This window comes from Peromyscus leucopus, chromosome 4 (genome assembly GCF_004664715.2).
Source record: "Peromyscus leucopus breed LL Stock chromosome 4, UCI_PerLeu_2.1, whole genome shotgun sequence".
NCBI lineage: Eukaryota > Metazoa > Chordata > Mammalia > Rodentia > Cricetidae > Peromyscus > Peromyscus leucopus.
The window spans coordinates 42,866,313-42,885,691 of record NC_051066.1 but is presented as its reverse complement, the minus strand read 5'-3'; the positions used below and the strand labels follow the sequence as shown (position 1 = coordinate 42,885,691).

The 19,379-nt window shown below is 38.9% G+C and overlaps 1 protein-coding gene across 4 annotated transcripts in view; it reads right to left on the bottom strand.

The window, feature by feature from the left end:
* Positions 1-19,379, bottom strand: part of Csrnp3 (cysteine and serine rich nuclear protein 3) — a 201,606-nt gene that overhangs the window by 13,584 nt on the left and 168,643 nt on the right. For all 4 annotated transcript variants that reach the window (XM_028882218.2, XM_037204841.1, XM_028883624.2 and 1 more), the window contains one exon: positions 14,557-14,816. In XM_028882218.2, the coding sequence (XP_028738051.1) occupies positions 14,557-14,816 (260 nt within the window). The remainder of the gene's footprint in view (positions 1-14,556; positions 14,817-19,379) is intronic.

The following is a 19,379-nucleotide window of genomic DNA, read 5'->3' as shown; positions in this document are numbered from 1 at the left end:
ACGTGACCAAGATATTTTTTTTTTTTTTTTTTGGTGGGGAGTAGCCCAGTAATAAAGGCAGAAACTTCATAAGAAATAAATCATGGAAGTTCTAAATATGGAAGGGATTTTTAATTATTTAACTTATTGCCTTCCAAATTTCATTAATTATGGCTCTTACCATGCCTGATGATCTTGACAATTCATCCATTAGACTGAAAATACTCTGGAGACATCAGACATTATGCTTTCATCTTTATAGAAGGAGGCAATATTTAGATAGGAATATTTACTACCAGACAACAGCCTTAGATTGTCCAACTCTGAGTGTACTGCAGGGCAACATTAAAATGATATTTTTGCACTCTTGTAGAGAAATTTCTTCAGGGCCACAGAAGAAGCCCAGGAATAAGTGTATCCTAAGAAACACTGCAAAGGGGCCCTGGGAATGTTTTCAAAAGCTAATTAGTTATGTATTGTGAGCATTTTAGAACTTGAGCCTGTGATCTCTGAAAGGCCTTATTATTGGACATTGTTTCTTAGTAGGGTCTGTTCCCCCCCCTTTGGCACTTCTGTGAAAGTGTGCATATGTGGACATGTTTGCATAAGGGTGCATGTATGTGTAGGTCAGGGGTTAATATTGGATTATCTTACTCTACCTCTCTCCATCCTAGTTTTTGAAGGTCTCTCACTAAACCTGGAGTTTCCTGTTTCATTTACACTGAGTGGACAATATGCCCCCAGGATCTGTCTGCCTCAACTTCCTCTGTCTCTGTTTGCTATACCTAGCGTTTTACATGAGAGCTGGGAATCTAAACTCAGGTCCTCTTGCTTGTGGCACAAGCACTTTCTGGCTCAGCCTTCTCCCAAGCTGGGCATCCTTTATGTATGTGCTTTATGTATAAACTGTGATGCCCAATACCGAGGTGTTACCTTGGATGTGGTTAGTGTTTCGATTAATTCTCACTTACTAGCAAGCTGCATGTTTCCTTGTATAAGTATCTGATTTTTCAGAGAAATTCAAATGCATAACCATGTAACACACTGAATTTTTGCTGAGTGAAGTTTTATGAGACGCGGAGGGGCCCCTTTCCCTTCCTGTTCCTCAGTGGCACCGAGATCTCTTTTAGCTAATCCCTGGCATGTCTATGGGAATCTTGGCAAGTTTCTGACTCCAGGGTACATGTAGGTGCTCATTCCAGTATATTCTTCCCATGTCATCTCCATGTTTTACTATACTATATATAATACTATATTTTACTGTACATTATACTATAATGATACTTTGCATACTTAGTTACAATGTCACAACAAAATCTATAGCTTAAATGACTAGAGCCAGATCTTGAAAAAGGGAGGTTGCTATTATAAAATACATGAAATCTAAAAATCAAGATAAATCAAGGCCAGGTGAGGGAGGCCTGTAATCTCAACACTCTGAAAACTGAAGGAAAAGAGTGTGGGTCTGAAGTTAGTGTGGACTACGTAGTGAAACTTTTCTCACCAAAAAGGAGTAAACAAAAAGGAGATTTTAGCAAGCATTTGAAACAATAGCAAAACTGTTAGGGCGTCATAACCAATTGGCAACTAACAATTAAGAAAAATATTTTAATATCAGTATGTCTGTCAGAAGATTTGGTTTACTCTGAATATTAATGTCCCTAAGAATAAAATTCTGGATCTTGTATAATTCATATCCTTCAGTTATAATAAGTAATTTCATTTCAAAATAAAAGTTTGAGTCAAAATTCCTTCTCACTTAGCTACACACTGTTTCCACTCTTGTTTAAGAGCTGTAATCTACTTTTTTTCCAAATCACCTACAACATTGAGGTGATCTTTCAATGTTTGCTCCCCAACTCTTCAAGATCCTTTCTAATGAAGACTGGGGACAATCTAGCTGAACTTGGACAACTGGCCATGTGGTCCAGTTTCTGGTTTCTATGTTGCTTTCCCCTCTCATGTCTATGGTGAGGTAGCTCACAAAAGCCCTCAAAGAGAAGAAGATCTTATTTGCAATTACCGTCTGACAGGGCATAGTCCATCATGGCAGGGAAATGAGATAGCTTTTCACTGCCGGGAAGGCCAGGAAGCAGAGAACAGGAGCTTGCTTTACCTCTACTTTTCCTACTAATCCCATGAGATAGTGCCACCTACATTTAGAGTGGGCCTTCCATCCCAAGTTAATCCTTTCTGAAAACACTGTCCCAGACACGTTGCCTCCTGGGTAATTCTAAATCAAGTCAAACTGACAATGGAGACCCACTGTCACTGCTGCCTTTGAGACATATTCCCTACCAGGCCTTTGAACTGCAGTCGGTGCCCATTGTTATTATTATTATTATTATTATTATTATTATTATTATTATTATTATTTGTAAGTCAAGGCTTAAAGCACCTTGTTTAAATGCTCTTTTCAGATTTGAGTGTTACAACTTGCTGCTTTCAAATGTACCTCCTCCACTGAGAGCAATACAGGAGTCAGCCAAGAAGTTCCCTTATTTTTCTCTCCAACACATATCTAATTTACTCTCAAGATCTGGTACAAAGAAATCCAGGGGCTTATCCAGGATTGCCTCATCGGCTCTTCCTAACACATTTACTCCATGGCCATCTTCATTGCTAAGAACATTCAGGTTCTACAGGACTTCTCTCCCATGACATGAGCACCACTTTCAAATGTTTTTCCTTGCTCAAAACAGAATCATTGAATTGTCTTATTTTATACATCAGTGAGTCTCAGTTTTTTTGTGACCTCTCCAGTGCAGACTGATATGAGCCAGCTCGCATGTCAAGTGCTCTTTGTCGATATCTCCTAGACGTAAAGGTTCTATTGGTACCTGGTACAATTCTGGGACAAGCTAATATACTATTTTGTTGACTGGATGGTTAAACTGAAAGTACTTGTTATTGGATATGCTATTTTAAATATAAAATAACTTTTTAGACACATACCATACACAATAACAAGTACTTTCAAATATACACTCATTTTAATGTGATTCAAAGCTACATAAAGCCTTCAGAATTGGAGTAAATATTTGCCAACTACACACACACACACACACACACACACACACACACACATACACACACACATAACCAAGCATTAGTATACAAAGCATTAAAAATTAACCATTCCAAATTAAAATCACTCAATCAACAAGTGGGCACATTAACTGGTCAGTTCTCAAAAGAAAAAAATACAAATGGTCAATAATTACATGAAAAAATTCAATTTTCTTAGCAATAGGAAAATGCAAATTCCTAAACTACACTGATATTCCATTTCAACCTGGGTCAGAATTCATATAATTAAGAAAACAAATGACAGAAAAGTCCAGGGAAGATGTCTGGAAAAAAAGAACATGTGTGCTCTGATGGTAGGAATATAAATTAGTGCAGTCACTATGGAAAGAAGTATGAAAGTTCCTCCACAAATATCAAACAGAACTGTCATATAATCCAGCAATTCTACTCCTGGCTATAAACCTAAAGGAACCTAAGTCAATATAGCACAGTGACTGATACTTGGACATCCATGTTTGTTACAGCACTATTCACCATAGCTTAGTTATGGTACCAGTCAAGATGTCCATCAACAGATGACTAGATAAAATATGGCACATATTCCAACAGAGTTATCATTTAATTGTAAAGGAGAATAACATTGAGTCAATTGTAGGAAAAGGGATAAAACTAGAGATCATCATGTCAAGTTGAAGAAAGGCAGATTCAGAAAAATGTATTTTTCTCATACACAAAATCTAGAACTAATATGTTTACTTAAAAATATATCACATGTGAATATTGTCATATATGTATATATGTCATGAAAGGAGAAGAGTGATAATATTAGGGAAGAAGGAACTAAAGAGAGGCAATTGGGAGAGGAAAGACAAATGCCACATGTATTCTCTCATATGCAGAGTCTATGTATCTATCCTTCTATCTATCTATCTATCTATCTATCTATCTATCTATCTATCTATCTATCTATCTATCTTCTATCTGTCTATATATCTATATATCTATCATCTCTCTATCTACCTATCATCTGTAATTCCAGTATGTGGGAAGTAAAGGCAGGGGGATTGTAGATTTGAGGTCTGCCCCACATACATACACACACACACACACACACACACACACACACACACACACACAGACGTATGTATGTTTCAAAAACCAAGCGGGTAGAGATGTACCCTGGTGACAGAATATTTGACTAGCAACACACACACACACACACACGTATAAAATATCAGCAGTGTCAAGATCAATCTTGGCCTTAAACTCTGGTTTGTATGTGAAAGAAAGAGAAATTAGAAGTGGAGGTGAGAGAGAAGCAGTAGAAACTGGTATGATGCAGTAACAGCAACCTGTTGAATCTGTGTACCAGAGGTTTATGGAAGCATACGACCTGCATTGGTGCATTTAGCATCACACACCCTCAGAAGGTAGAAATTATCACTAAATCTGTTACCTAGTGAGAAAACTCAGGCACAGTTATAATAAATAATTTGCTTAAGATCATAAGGCTACTAGGTCATGATCCTAAATATCTAATTACATACAGCTTGTACTGCCTGCAGCCATGGTAAATAGACACACATTTTACATAATTGACAATTTCAGGACAGGCATGTCCCACTTAGTCACTGAGTATGCTGGCGCATAACCCAATCACAACAGACTGGAATAAACAGGCAAGGAATCGGATCATTTTTAACGCTGTTCAGAAGGATTTCTGAGCTAGGGTTCACACAACACTCGAGAACACACAGTAGCCACTTAGGAGCGGGGCTGGCACACTTGTGAAAAAGGAAAATGGTCAGAAATGTAATGATTTACTGGCCAAAGGTACCTTAGTGGGTTGGAGCCAAGAGGCGCCACAAAGTCACGCCATGCAACAGGGCTCATGTTAGAGGTTTATTGGGGCAGGACAGGTGTGTGTGCAGAGGTGGCCTCTGAGCTAGAACAGGAGGAAGAGAGAGCTGGGAGGGGAAGGCTCTTTCATTTTATAAGGGGGTATGGCGCATGCACATAGGGTGAGTGTGCGACTCACGTAGGGAGAGTGCGCGACTCACGGATAGTAACAGTGTCAAACCTTGGCTTCAGTTGCTGACATGTTCTGCTGTCATCTCTGGGTCCTCGAGGGCAGGCTGGTGTAGATGCCTGAATGCTAACAAGAGGGAAACTTAAATCTGAATTTGGGATAACAAACCCACAGTGGGTGTGGAAACTCCACCCACTGAGCAACTGGGTTTCAAAAGTCTGGTACAGAATAGAATATGATACATTCATTAACCTGTATGCTATCCAGATGACTGGACCCACGGAATCACTCCCATTCTTGGTCCGTAAGCAATGAAAACATGGAAATCCATGCCAGTCTATAAACTGAAGCTTCTCTCTTTTCTTCTGCCGTAGCTGATGAGTAATTTATTTGTGATTTGATTTAACTGTTTTGATCTTATATGTTTCTTCTTTTTCTATGCATTCATCTATTTCATACTGCTTGGACTGTAAAATGTAGTCCTGAGTTGGGTCTCTGACAACTCTGAACTTGGGACTTTATTTTTGAACAACTGTGTAAATGCATTCAGACTCACTCAGGGAACGAAAGCACTACGGCCTGTCTAGAACGATAGACTCCAAGCATTTGAATGTTACAAATGTGGACCCATGAGAAGTAGTAGTAAGCCATTTCAGTAGCTCATTTTGTACATCTAGACACACCAGAGACACATGACACAGTAGTGTGAGAAAGAGAGGGGATTTTGTATCAAGTCAAAGGCAGGATGCCCAAAGAAAACAAATGACATTCAACTTCTTTTTTTCTTCCATTTTAATTGTCGATATAATTTTTATTTCCACACAACTTACTTTCATTTGTTTTTATTACGGATAGTTTCATATTGATGATTTGAATTGTTGATAATTCCATGCACATAATAGGTTTTGAACAAATCCATCAGCATTCTTGCTCCTCCAAATCCTTCTCTATCTCACCACTACTTCCTCTCCCAACTTCTTGTAATCCTGCTGTCTTTTTCTTTTAAGTCCACTAAGGCCAGTTAGTGCAGCATTTACATGCACAGGTGTAGGACCATGCCTTTCAACTTTATTTTACCTCATTCAAAAAGCAGACAAATTCTACTGTCAATGCAGTTTATGATCCAGGCAGTATGGTATAGATAGATACATGCAAATTAAAGAAAAAGATAAGGTGTGAGAAAAATAATGACATCAAATTACAAGTCAATCACTCATCCCCTTTACAGAGTCAAAGCAGGAGAAAAAGCTTCACTTTGAATGATTGCCACTTATTTCCATTCTATTTCACTGCTTATGAACCAAAAACTGGATTGATTCCATGATTCCAATAACCTGGATAGTATGTAGGCTAATGAATGCATTGAGTTCTAGGAAACATAAGGTTAAAACTGTTAGTGCCAGTAAGTACACCAAAGAACTAATTCAATACAAAATGGTTATGATAAGGAGAAAATGATGAAAATATGGATGAACTCAAATGTTAATACAAAATAAAACTGAAAATAAGATCACTTAAATAAAGCACTTAAATGGTTTGTCTGGTAATAGAATGTTCTGGTCCTTACAAAATTACTAGCACATATAAAGATTAAAGTGGGAATATGACTGAAAATTCATTCTGTTCTAGAAGACCAATTGCCATCCAGCACAATCAGGATGCTGCTTCTGAGAGTGAGCCAAGCTGCTGCATGTTCAGCATCAAATACTGAATTCCATAATTGTCTCAATTCATGGGATGACAAAAGTATTTATTTTATAGTTGGGAAGACTGGTGCTTGTAAAAGGTAGTTTGTCCAAGTCTAGCTGAATGACTGATGTTACTCACAATCAAACTCGGGGTTTATTCAACCCCAAAGTCTTTCCTGATAGTCAGGACCAGTTTAGAGAGAAAATCCTTAAAAGTAATCGTAGAAAATGCTTACAGTAGAGTTTTTAAAAAGCAAACAACAAACAACCAAACAAACCAACAAAAAAATAAAACAAAACCGATCAAACATGAAATCACTGAATAAGAGATAGATCTAAGAGTTGACCTTGGTTCAAGAGGGGCCAAAGGCACAAAGAATGGTCCAGGCTTCCTTCAGATGAGATCCTTCAGAAATACGGGCTATGAATCAGACACAGAACAGAGAATACAGAAGAAAGCAGCAAAGAGGTCTCCAATCTTTCCCATGTGGAGGTGGCCTTTCTGGTGGTATTAGGAGAAACTGGCCGAAGCTGAGTGACCTAGTATGTGAATCTTGATTTTCTCAGCTTAGTCATTTATTCTGGGTTGCATCTAACCAATGTAGCCGGTTCCCTAATTCTATCATACTACATTAGTTTTACTGGTTGATGTCATATATATGTCTCCTATCATCCTGTGTCCACACTGTGAGCAAAGCCTTTGTCTTAATCTCTGCTCTATTCCTGGCACCTTGCTAATGCTACATCTCATATACTTGGTTAATAAACTGGTTTTAATAAATGAATAGATTTTCTTAATCACTATGCTGTTCTGCCAGTTCCTAGAGTAGGTACGCGGCTTTAGAATGGACAGTAGTTCTGCCGTCTAAGAACCTCCAAGTCAGTTGGGGAAATGAATGCAATAAACATAACACAGCATAGTAAATTACTGAAACATCCACACACATTGCAGAAGTCAAAGAGGGAAGAAAGGACAGGATAAAAGGAAGGTGAGGTATCAAGATATAAAGCAGAATTATTTACTTGCATTTCTAAATCCATAGTGTCTTAGAAGAAAGTGATCTTCAAGCCAGAAATGGGAGAACAGGCATGCCAGGAAAGATTCACATCAAATACGAGGAGGCAACACGGTGGAAGAGACTCAGGGGCTGCATGTGAGACACCCCAGGCCCAGACAATTCATGCTCCACAGTAATGAAAAAGCCTAAGTTACGATTGCTCATTCTAACATCTGTGAGGAGTCACGGGGAAAGAAATTAAATGATGATCAAAATGGGAATGAATTGTTTTTTTAAAAATGCTAATTCTGGAAAGCAATATTCTAAAAAGAATGATTTAAACAGATGGTCTCAGTAAAGGGGATAAATGAGAGCATGGAATACTAAGCTACTGACAGGGTTCATGTGAGAGAAAGCTAGCCATTTTTCAAATGAATTCTATGCAGAACCTCAATATAGAAAAGCTAAAATCGAGGTGCACAGAGGCCTTGGTTCTCTGCTCTGCTGGCCTCTGTTCCCAAAACCCACACATCACAGCTGGAAAAAGCCCAATGCTATTGTCTTGGGAATTTGTTGTTCTTGCATAATCCTAAGAACTCATTTTGAGGCTCTGAGAAGGTTCCATATGCACTCTTCACACGAAACAATAGTACCTATTTGATAAGTGTGCTTGGATAGTGAAAAGAGCCCTGAAAAGAGTGACTCCTTTCTGTTGCACTATCAGTGTGTCCAGGAATGAGACATGCATTGTTTTTATCCATCAGTGACAGCGGCTCTTCCTGGAAAGGATTCCTGGTAGGAATAGTGGCCATAGTGGCATGATGCAGGAACCACTCCCTCCCATTCCTCCTAAGGATCACTCCTTTCACAGGATTTCCCAAACTTAGCTCTGCCTTGTAAAATTCAGTTTTCAAATCAAAGCCTGGATAAGGACAAGACTGTTAAAATACAACCAAACCTTACCAATTCCTTTAGGTCTAGCATTAAAGAGAGCTCCGTACATGGAGATACTAAAACCTTTTATTTATTTTTTTTATTTATATAATGATGCATGTTTGGCTTCAAAGAGTTAAGGTTTGCTTGCTTGCTCAGCCTCCCTTTTACTTTCTTTTTTGTTCTACTTACTTAATAGGAACAACTGATAGGATCCCCAAAGCTATTGTATCTTCATGTGTATCTACGGAAAGAATGTATGTGAGCTGAGAGTGGACAGTGTAACACACTCCTATACACTGGGCAGATCATTACACTGGCACATCTGTTGCATGGGTACTAGTAAACAGGATTGTATGGGGGTGAGGAATCCAAGGTGACAACATCCCTGCGCCAGTAGAATCAGTGGGAAGAAATGGGAATGTTTAACACTACCGAACGGAAATATATAGAAACCATAAACTATGTCCAGATATGTGCATGTCTACAAGCACTGCTTTTAAACACTCTGGGTTCAGAAAATAAATACATTTTGTGTTCCACAGTGCAGATTTGGGGTGAAAGGTACAGGATATGGTAGCAGGTTTCTCTGTGGAAAGAGCAATTCCCTGTTAAAGCCATTAAAGTTAAACACTATTTTAATGAAGTAATGTACTCTGGGTAACCAGAGATTGGTAATTCAGGCTGGCATGTACAAGACATGTATTAAATGAAAGAATTCCTAGTTATGCAGTATGAATTAAGAAGGATGACCCAGTTTATAAGGGCTTTGGCAAATTGAAGAAAAACATACATAACGTTTTGATACTTAGTCAATATTATATTATATTTCTTCAATTTAGTAGCTATGACCTTCAGGTGGCAAATTAAAACAAATTTAATCATTATAGCCAGAGCTTATGCAACATAATGAGGCTTTTTAGCTCAATAAATAAGTCATCTGAAATCATAAGAAGTCTTTGGAATCCATAGCACCACAAAAGTCACCAGAAAGAATAGCATCAACATATAAAACTTATCTTTTCTAAAATGCATCCTTCCTTCTGGCTTAGATCAATATTGTCTCTTCCAGTGGCCAATAATAAGCCAGGATGCACCCAGCAACATGCCGGTAAATACTTAAGCAATTGACATTGTGAAGTCAAAGTTATCATTGCTGGTGGTTAACGAGTTCTGAGGCTTAAATATTCCCTTCTCAGCTAATTTTGAGATACAATGGGGGAGAATGAAAACACAATTTATTCTAGTGAGCAACATCACTGGGCACACCCCACATTAAATCAGGAGAATTTATGCAGTATTTTTCCGGGATTAAAAAAAGTAACATTTCTTGCACAGGAAGAATGTAAAGATCTGATTGCATATGCTTGATTGTTCCTTGTCAACTAAAATACTGCAATATTTTGAAAGAACATATCTTAACTACATTATACATACACTGTGTAGAAACCCACCCTGTCAGTCTCTCTCACTTTGCTTAGGTATATTTTCTCTGTACTTGTCCAAATAGGTTGTGCATATGTGCATAAGACAGAGCAGGTACTTGGCACAGCAATGTTTTCCATTTGGTGTTGAAGCTTGCCTCTGTTTAAGATGCATTATAGAAGCTTTGCTACTTAGTATGTTCTGAAGCCAGCTCTCCAGAGTTTCACAGAGATGTTCTGAACAGTAATTAGCTCCCAGCAACACCATGACCAACATGATAAGCCCTATCTAAAAACGAACTGCAATATAAGGAAGAAAATTCAAACCACATTTTAAAATGTAGAAACTATGGGTTTGAGAGATAATTCACCCTTCCCATCCAAGTGCCTAATCCCACGTACTTTCAAGGCCATCTAAATTCTTTCACTGGACAATGCCAAGACTGTTGAAGAGATGCAGTGAGCTGAGCTGGAGGTGAAGTGGAGAATGTTGTGTAAGTTAGCCACTAAATGACTATAGTACTCAGCACTCTGAGATTCTGAGTAAAAAGGATTTAGATGGACTTTTTGTTGTTGTTGTTGAGGATTCATCATTAAAAGCTGGCTGCTCTCTTTGCCTCAAATTTGGAAAGAGGAGCCAGTAACCAAGCATGACTCATGAAGACACTAAGAAGGGTGTGTAACCCTGGAGAGCAGCTAGAAATGGTTAACCAAAAGTGGAAGAACAGAGCTTTGATCCCGGGAGGTAAAGGGAGAATGATGTGATTTGTAGAAACACTGGCAAGGAGAGGGAGGTCACATCTGCACAAGCTGCACTCTGTTTCTCAGAACAATGCAGTGGAGTCTCCAGGATGAAAACAGAGGCATCTAGGACAGCAGCTCTCTGTGGGACCTGCAAACAGCAGCTGAATGCATTGCCCAGAAATAAGACATAGGAATAAAGGCCAATGCAATTGTTCAACAGTGTGCTGCAGATTATTAAATCTAAGCACTTAATCTGCAAAGGAGTGTAGTATTACAATGACTATGTTGGTTACCATGAAGTGTGTGACATCTGAATGGTCTTGACAGGAAAAGGAAAACTGTACTCTGTAATTTAGAAACCTAAAGCTACTTATTTCTTCTAGGAACACACATTTTATTCAATTAGTTTTTTCCATTACTTATTTATAGTCAATGTGTGAAACATCCATCGTGCCAACAAAAAACGATATACCCTCCAATAAAATTGGATTTGTTCTATATATCTAAGTGTCTATCGCTATATAATTTCTTGATATCTATATAACTCATAACTCGGGAAATGAATTACCAAATTAAAAGCAATTTTATAGTCAAAACCTAGTTTTCTAGTCTTAATTTATTTCCAATATGTTTATTGTAAGGAAATGTTTAGAAGAAGCATGTATAAATAACTCCTCTGTTTAGAACTCAGCAGATTCTCTGGGAAATTCAGAGACACTGTGTGTGAGGACTTTATCACTGTTGTATAAGGTCATTGTCTTTTCGGATAAGGAAAGCAAAGGCCCAGTAACTGGGTTATGGTGACTCCAACGTGAGGGTTTGGAGAAGGTTCAATGTGCCAGGTGCTGCTGTCATTACTCACAGGGAGTTGACTGACACTCCCAGAAAACCATCTCAGGAAAAGCCCATTGGGACTAAGTTTCTCGCTCCCTTCCTCTCCCTCGCCCACCCCATCTCAACAAGGATTTATTAATAGCCCTACTCCATTTTGGGCTGACCATCCTTCTGCTTCTGCCTCTGGAGTGCTAAGAACACAGGTGTGTGTGTGTGTGTGTGTGTGTGTGTGTGTGTGTGTGTCACCACGCCCAGCAGCAAAGCTTATTGTTAGCAATCCTTTCTCTCCTCTTTGGTAGCAAGGTTTCTCTGTTGCTCCCACTCAAAGCCACATCTCCTTCACAGAGGAACTTATATTGGAAACAAATGTGCTAAAAGAAAAATTCCTAGTATCAGTGGAATTTTTGGCACAACTATCATTTTGCACTAGTTAATTTGGGATTGGGGATAATTAAACCTTAGAAAAGTGTTAATTCATGACTTTTTTTAAAAATGCAAAAATTAATGCTAGAACTACAGTGAAAACACACAGGCCTTCCCTCTCTTGTATTTTAGAATACCAATCGACACTGCTCTGAGGTTTTAGCTTCCCATAATGTGTTTCTGAGTACATGTGTCCTGAGGCCAGAGAGGCTAAGTTCAGATCACTGCAGAATCCCCTCACAGTTAGCTTCACTGTCATTTGGAAGAGGGGATGGTAACCAAATGCCTTATGTTTACAACCAAAGGACAGGCTACATGTTTTCCCATGAGAATGAAGCCCTAGGGGTGACACCCACTGGCATGACACCCGCTGGCTTGTCCGCCCCTGCCCCTGAGCACAAGTGGTGCTCTTTTCATGTCTCGTTTTCTTGTACTGCTTGTTAGGAACAAGCATGGGAAGAGGCGGAAGAATTACAGCATGAGGGTAGCTAGCTGCCTCACGTGGGGAAGACTGCTAGGGCTTGCAGTCCCTTCAGAGAATCAGGGGCACAGCCATCATTTCAAGTTTTCTGGCTCTCAGATCTGTTAGGATCTATTGCACACACCAGCAAGCCCTGGAAAAGGAATGTCCTTCCTAGTTCCTATATGGAACAATCAATTAATTTGATAATAGGAAGGAGCAAAATAATGTCAACCAGTTTCCTACTCGGTGGGGTGGGTTTTTTTCTGCCTATGTGGTCCTTTTATCTCAGCTATGTTCTGATAATTTGATCCCATTGGGTGTTTCTGAGATTCATTTAATCATATGTGTAAAGCGCTTAGCAAACAGAAAACACCTAGTGATTGGCAGCCATTACCACTGATTTACTAATATTCGAACTAGGGGAATGATGTCATCTTTGGAGAGGTAGTGAAGTTAGTTTGCAGAGAAAAGCTGGAGTTCAGAAATAAAGTTAATAACCATTGCTGAATTAAGTGCACAAAAATCAGTCAGGACAAAAGCAACCATGATAAGGAACTTTCAGTGAAATATCCAAAACTACTGGCAAAAAAAATTGTGACATCCTGGACACTGAGTTATGTCCAGCTCAGTTTAACTTACTGTCTTCACATGCAATTGAGAATGGGCATATAAATGAACAGGAAAATAAAGAAAAGAAGATATTTTGAGTTATATGCCACACCTCTGCTAACTGATTTCATAAATTAAAGGCATAGGTAACAAAGATTTTTATATTGCTTCAGGAACTTAATGAATGGGTTTATGGAGATTACTCCCAAAATATTTTCTTTGTGCTTAGATACCAATAAGAGAATGTTTTTATACATTAATAGGTGATTAATCAAGGCACTGTCTGCATTTTGTTTTTCTCCAACCTAGATGCTGTCCCCACACTTCTTGATTACATAAACGTCCTCCAACTCCCAAATCCGAAGAAGAACTTGCTGTCTACCCTCATCGCAACATGTGACTTTTCTTGTGTTTTTTTTTTTTTCCTTTCCACATCATAGCAAGCAAGCTATAGTGTGCCACCTGTAGCCAATCATCTGCAAGCCAGATCCCCAGGGTTTCCAACTATCACTCTGTCCTTGTAAATCCAGCTCACCAACCAGAACTGACGATCTTTGATCCTCAATTCCCGTCTCCTCTGGAACGTATCTTTTTCTCTCCTTTACGTTCAGTCCGATTACCCTACACTCACCTCCCTCCTGGCCAGCTCTATTAGGCCCTTCACTGGTCTGACTGGACACCCCTTCTCTCTTAAGATGACCTTCTTGACCCTCACACTATTATCAAATAATTGCAAGACTGTCATAACAATTCCAACCTGTGCTTAAGACTTACGGTAACTTTTGATTTTCTGAAGAGGAAGAGAGACAAGCAGGTTAATGTGATTCCACACCCTCCTTCATGCAACTCACCTGCCTCAGATCCAACAAACAGCCCTTGTCATCCTCTGTGCCTAGTCACTATCTCAGATCCTCCTTTCCCTTCGTTCAGGAGCATTCCCCGACTTCTTGACCACATCTGTTTCCTGTCAAAGACTTTCATAACACCTTACAGCTTTCTTGCATAGCTCTGAATGAAATTTTGACTCAATTTCCTCTGACCACTTGATTGATATTTTCCTCTCCTACTAAAACACAAGTTCCCATTGACAGGGAGCCATGTCTATTTTTAGCTTCCTGCTAGCCCCAGTCCAAACACACTCATAAAGGTGTGTATGGTGTAGCAATATCCAGCAGTAAATATTTGTGGAATGGATGAATAAATAATATCAGATAAGCAGCCCATGAACAGAGTATACTTACTGCTTTATAAAAAGAAGAAAGAAAAGAAATGAAACGGAAGAAAAAGACTCCGCCGGCAGCTTGTCTGTCATGTGAAACAGAGTCTGGTCCATGAATAAAAATGGGTAGCTCAGATGCTCTAAGAATATGAGATTTTTGCAAACAGCAAACGAAAGTTTCACCTTTAGCTTTAGAGAGTTGAGCTTCTCCTCCCTGAGGTGTTCTCTCAGCATCTCCCGGTGCAGCCGTTCCTGCTCCCTCGCGAACTCGCCCAGGGTGTACTGGCGCACGCTGTTGTGGCGGCTGGACATGCCCAGAGTGCTGCCCCCCTGGCTGGGCACACTGGTGAAGCCCTGCCTCCTGGTGAAGTAGTACACCGTGACACAGCTGAAATGCACATTCTTCGTCCTCAGCCGTTTCTCTCTTTTGAGGATGGAGGACGCTGGAAGAGAAAGCAGCGCGTCAGTGAAGCCCAGGGCAGCAGCTCCCAGAGGAGACCAAGAAACCACCCTGGATCCTGAGTCTATTGAGGATCAGAACATTTGGAGCCTTGCCGGCTTAAAAAAACACTGCATCCCAGAGTTGGCAAAAGGCACTTTTAATTTCCTTTCTTTCAACTTTTTTTTTCTAGGCATAGTAGAGTAGATTTTAAATGTTTTTGTAATAGCTGTTGAAGCAAATTTCTGGAGAGTTGCCAATTATTTTAGGAATTAGCAGCAGAATTTAGTTCCTCGTTTTCTTGAATCCTGTAAGCTTTAGTTTTCTGGATTTCACACAGGTAATATTTTATCATAACATGTAACCCTCCATACCTTGGGTATAATTTTTAAGAGTATGTCTATGTCTTGCATTAAAAGTAAACCTATTAAATAAATGAGAGGAATGTTCTAATATTCTATAGAACAGAAAGGTGGTTATAGGGCATCAAAATTTATTCGCTATTTTATAGAGAATAAGAACAGAGACACTGAAGGGTTCCAAGACAAAGACATGGCAAATGCTTATGGAAATGCTATTTATAGTCAATGGATAATTGCATACCATGTAGATATATGTATCAAAAGAAATGGCTGTGCATTGTGGATATATACAGTTGTCATATGTATATATTGTTCATAACACTGAAAAGATAAAATAACCCCAAGTAATTAAAATTCATGAAAAACAGCTTATTGACACTACTTAGACATTTCAACAACTTAAATCTAACATAGCTTTCATTAAGTAAAATAGTATACCCCTATAAATAACACTATAGACAACACTATTATAAAACAAATATTGTATAACACTGTAACAACTATTATAAAACAGATAATTAAAAATTCCATAGACTATTTCAGGACTTCTTTCTCTTCATATTATTTTTTTTTATTTAACAAAATCTGTATGCTTTTGTATACAACAGAGATGTTATACCATGGAATTGCCAAATCAAATGAATTTATGTATGCATATCCTTGCATATTTTATGTGGTGATGATTAGAACCATTATTATTAGTTGCTGGATAGAATAAAAGGACTGAGCAATGAGGAGGGTTTGTGTACACACTAATATTGAGCAAAATAGAGTCATATGTTACCAATAGGACCTCCCAAAGCTGGATGGTCTATTGGCTGAATCCTTTTATTCCACAGTAGACCAGCTTAGACTTAGGGAGTAATAATGAAAGTATCTCGCCTTCAAGACACAGGAGGGTTCATATGAGGTGAGAATGGAATCTAAGTGTTCCTAAAAGGGAGAAAGTGAAGCTAATGTGATGTTGAGAACCACAGATGTCATTAGTCAAAGTGACTTTGTTTAGTATAATTACTGTCCAAAATAAACTTAAACCAAAGTTAAAAAACACAGCTATTATGTCATATAATAAGTTGACTTACAACTTGGAAAGAAAGAACATCACTCGAGAGAAAGAAATGCATTCATAGTGTCACTCAGATATGTTGAAATCCGTTAGAGTATAAGCCTTCTGGACCTTATAGATCAGGATCCTTATAGATATAGTCAGATGAAAATGAAATCATTAGTCACCCTAATCCAATAGGATAGGTGGTCTTACAAAAAGGTGAAATAGAGACACAGACTCAGAAAGAAGGGAGATCACGTGAAGAGACAGAGAGGAATGTCATAGGAAGGTGAATACAGACACTGAGTTACACTGCCAACAACCAAGGATGCCATCAAAACTACGAGTATGTAAGGAAGAACTCTTCCTTGTGATTTTCAGAGGGACTGCCACCCAGCCATCACTTTGACCTCCAGAAGTGTAAGAAAAGAGATTTGTGTGGATCTCAGCCACTCTCTTCATGGTGCATTTTTATGGAAGCTGCAGGAAAGCATGGGTGCTCATGAAGAAAAAGCAGATGGTGAATGAGAAAGCCTCAGACATCAAGATAACATCGTTGCACATGAACAGGAAGGCTGGTGTGATGTATCTCATTTTGTAGGTTTATTTACATCATGAACACTGATAGAGGGCGTTCTATGTGCCAGCACTTTCTAGATAAGGTACAGCTGTGGAAAACCTGGACCAGGATGAAACAAAAGGACTCAAAGTTTAGACAGTATGAGGAGGACATTACTGTGAAAATTCAGTTTCCCTACTTACCCTCTTTCCTTTAAAAAAAAAAAAAAGCCTTTCATTAATTTTGTGGAGTGATGGGTAGGGCATCCTTTCATCAGGCCTGGGGGCAGGTTCCTTAGACTCTTGCCTTCTTTTCTATTATTTTACCTCCTCAGAAGAGATTTCCAGAAAGTAAATACTTTCACACGTGTATATTACTTAACTACTTATTTGCATATCCTTGCAAATTATTTATTGCAACATCCTTGTATTCCTGGCGGTAGAGACAGTTTTTAACTTTGATTGAAAGATGTTGCTGGGCTTCATAACTCTAAGCTTAAATCATCTCAAAACAGAGAAGACTGTTGAGATGTAAGAGATTCCCCACATAAAGCAAAAATTTGCCTCCAGATCAGAAACCCTCATCTGTCACTGACTGACAGCAGCTGAAACAGGACCCTCTGGAATTTAGGAGAAACCTTCCACCTTTTTGCTCTGATTATCATTAAAAACGGTACCCTGAAGACATAATCCTTAGGAGCCATAACTGTAGAGGCCAGGGGAAGTGTTTAATATACTCATTTAGGGTTATTATCATAAATACCTCTGACAATTTGTGGCTTATATTTTTAGAAAACAGTGGTTCTCTAGATAAATTATTTTTTTAACAACGTATTCTTCACCCATTTGAATGTCCCTATTATGTTACGCTTTCCTCAAAGCTAAATTAACTACCCTGTTTGGAGACCTTTGCGAGCCTGGCAATGTAGGAGAGGACAGACACTCTTCAGCTGTGTCTCTGGGGAGGACTGACACTGTAAAAACACGTTAGGAATCCTGCTGCCTCCTGTATGCTACGGCCTACAAGGACGCATTTGCTGATTGGTTGCTTTAAGATTATAAACAGCACTGTAAAGACAATCATCTAAAAGCTGATGAAATAAACGGCTTTGAAATACTCAAAGTTCAGTCCAATGGAGATTTCTGCAGGTTTCTAGAAAGTTAGGAGACATTCAGGACCCTCTTCTGACGATTAAATCAGAGCTCCAGCATGGGCCATTAGGAAGTATCTATCACTTGCCTCCAGGCTTCACTATGACTACCTTCATAGGATGGAATCATTAAATAAAAGAATCTGTGCTCTTCGAGCCTGGAAAAAGACTAGATTCACTCAGCACATCTGCCTCGGGGCATCTGAACACCCCTGATCTACCTCCATAGTCATTTGCGCCCTTTACAGAATGAATGAACTCCACTTTGTGTGTCTATAGAGTTCATATCAGCTTTACTGCAGTGAGGTCAAGAGCAAGAAAAAGAGAGATGAGGATGTGGCTTTTAATACTGCTTTCAGAAAAGGCAGTTTTCATATTCCACACCCATCTGAAGCATCTTTCAGTTTATTTCCTTTCATCCAACCACAATTGCCATCCCAATATAAAAGCACCTAGGCAAAATGATGCCGCGTCTACCTCCCAGAAGACAGCTCTTGGGAGCACCCAGGAGCCTGTGTGACAGAGGCTCTCTCAAAACCAAAACAATGAAACCCCAAAGACTGGAAAATGGTTGAACTCACAACATCAAGGTAAGAATACAGATAAATAACAGAATCCAGAATGTGTTATGTAAAGGAAGAATTCATAAATACAGTGAATTGAAAAATGTAAACCCAAACCTAAGAATTAGATCACAATTGACCATGTTTAAAAGAAGCAATTGCCCTGACAAATATTGTACATTTCCCGACCCCATACAAAACATGAGTTAAAACAAACACAAAAAACTAGGCATTGTGGCACATCCCTGTAATCCTAGCACTTAAGAGGTGGAGGTAGGATGACCAGAAGTTCATGGCTGCCCTGGTTTACATAGTGAGTTTCAGGCCAGCCTGAGATCCTGCCTCAAGGAAAAATGACCAGGGGCACATTAAAGGAAAGGAAGGAAGGAAGGAAGGAAGGAAGGAAGGAAGGAAGGAAGGAAGGAAGGAAGGGAATGATTATTGTCTATAGTCATACTACATGGAACATACATAATCTTGTCAGAAGATGAGCAAACAAATGTATGAAAGTTAGTAAGTAAGTCAATCAATGAAAGTTGAATCATAGTAGATTCTAAGAAATTTCAACTGACTTTGTTCTACTCCATGAGTTGTGTGAACAAAGTTGGGTGGGTAGGGACTTGGGGGAGAAAGATGAATATGATCCCTGTATGAAATTCTCAAAAAAAAAAAAATCAAAACATTACTTTCAAGAAAAAAAAAATCAAAAACACTCATCCTTAAGTGCTGAAATACATCCTCAAGACTACAAGAGTTAGTCTGCCTCATTTGTCAGTTTTATTTTTTCCTGATTAATTTAATTTATAATGAATCTAATTGTCAACACCACTAGTATGTGTCCTTCCACCGGTGATTTCTGCCCACACGGTGGTCCAGATGTACCTC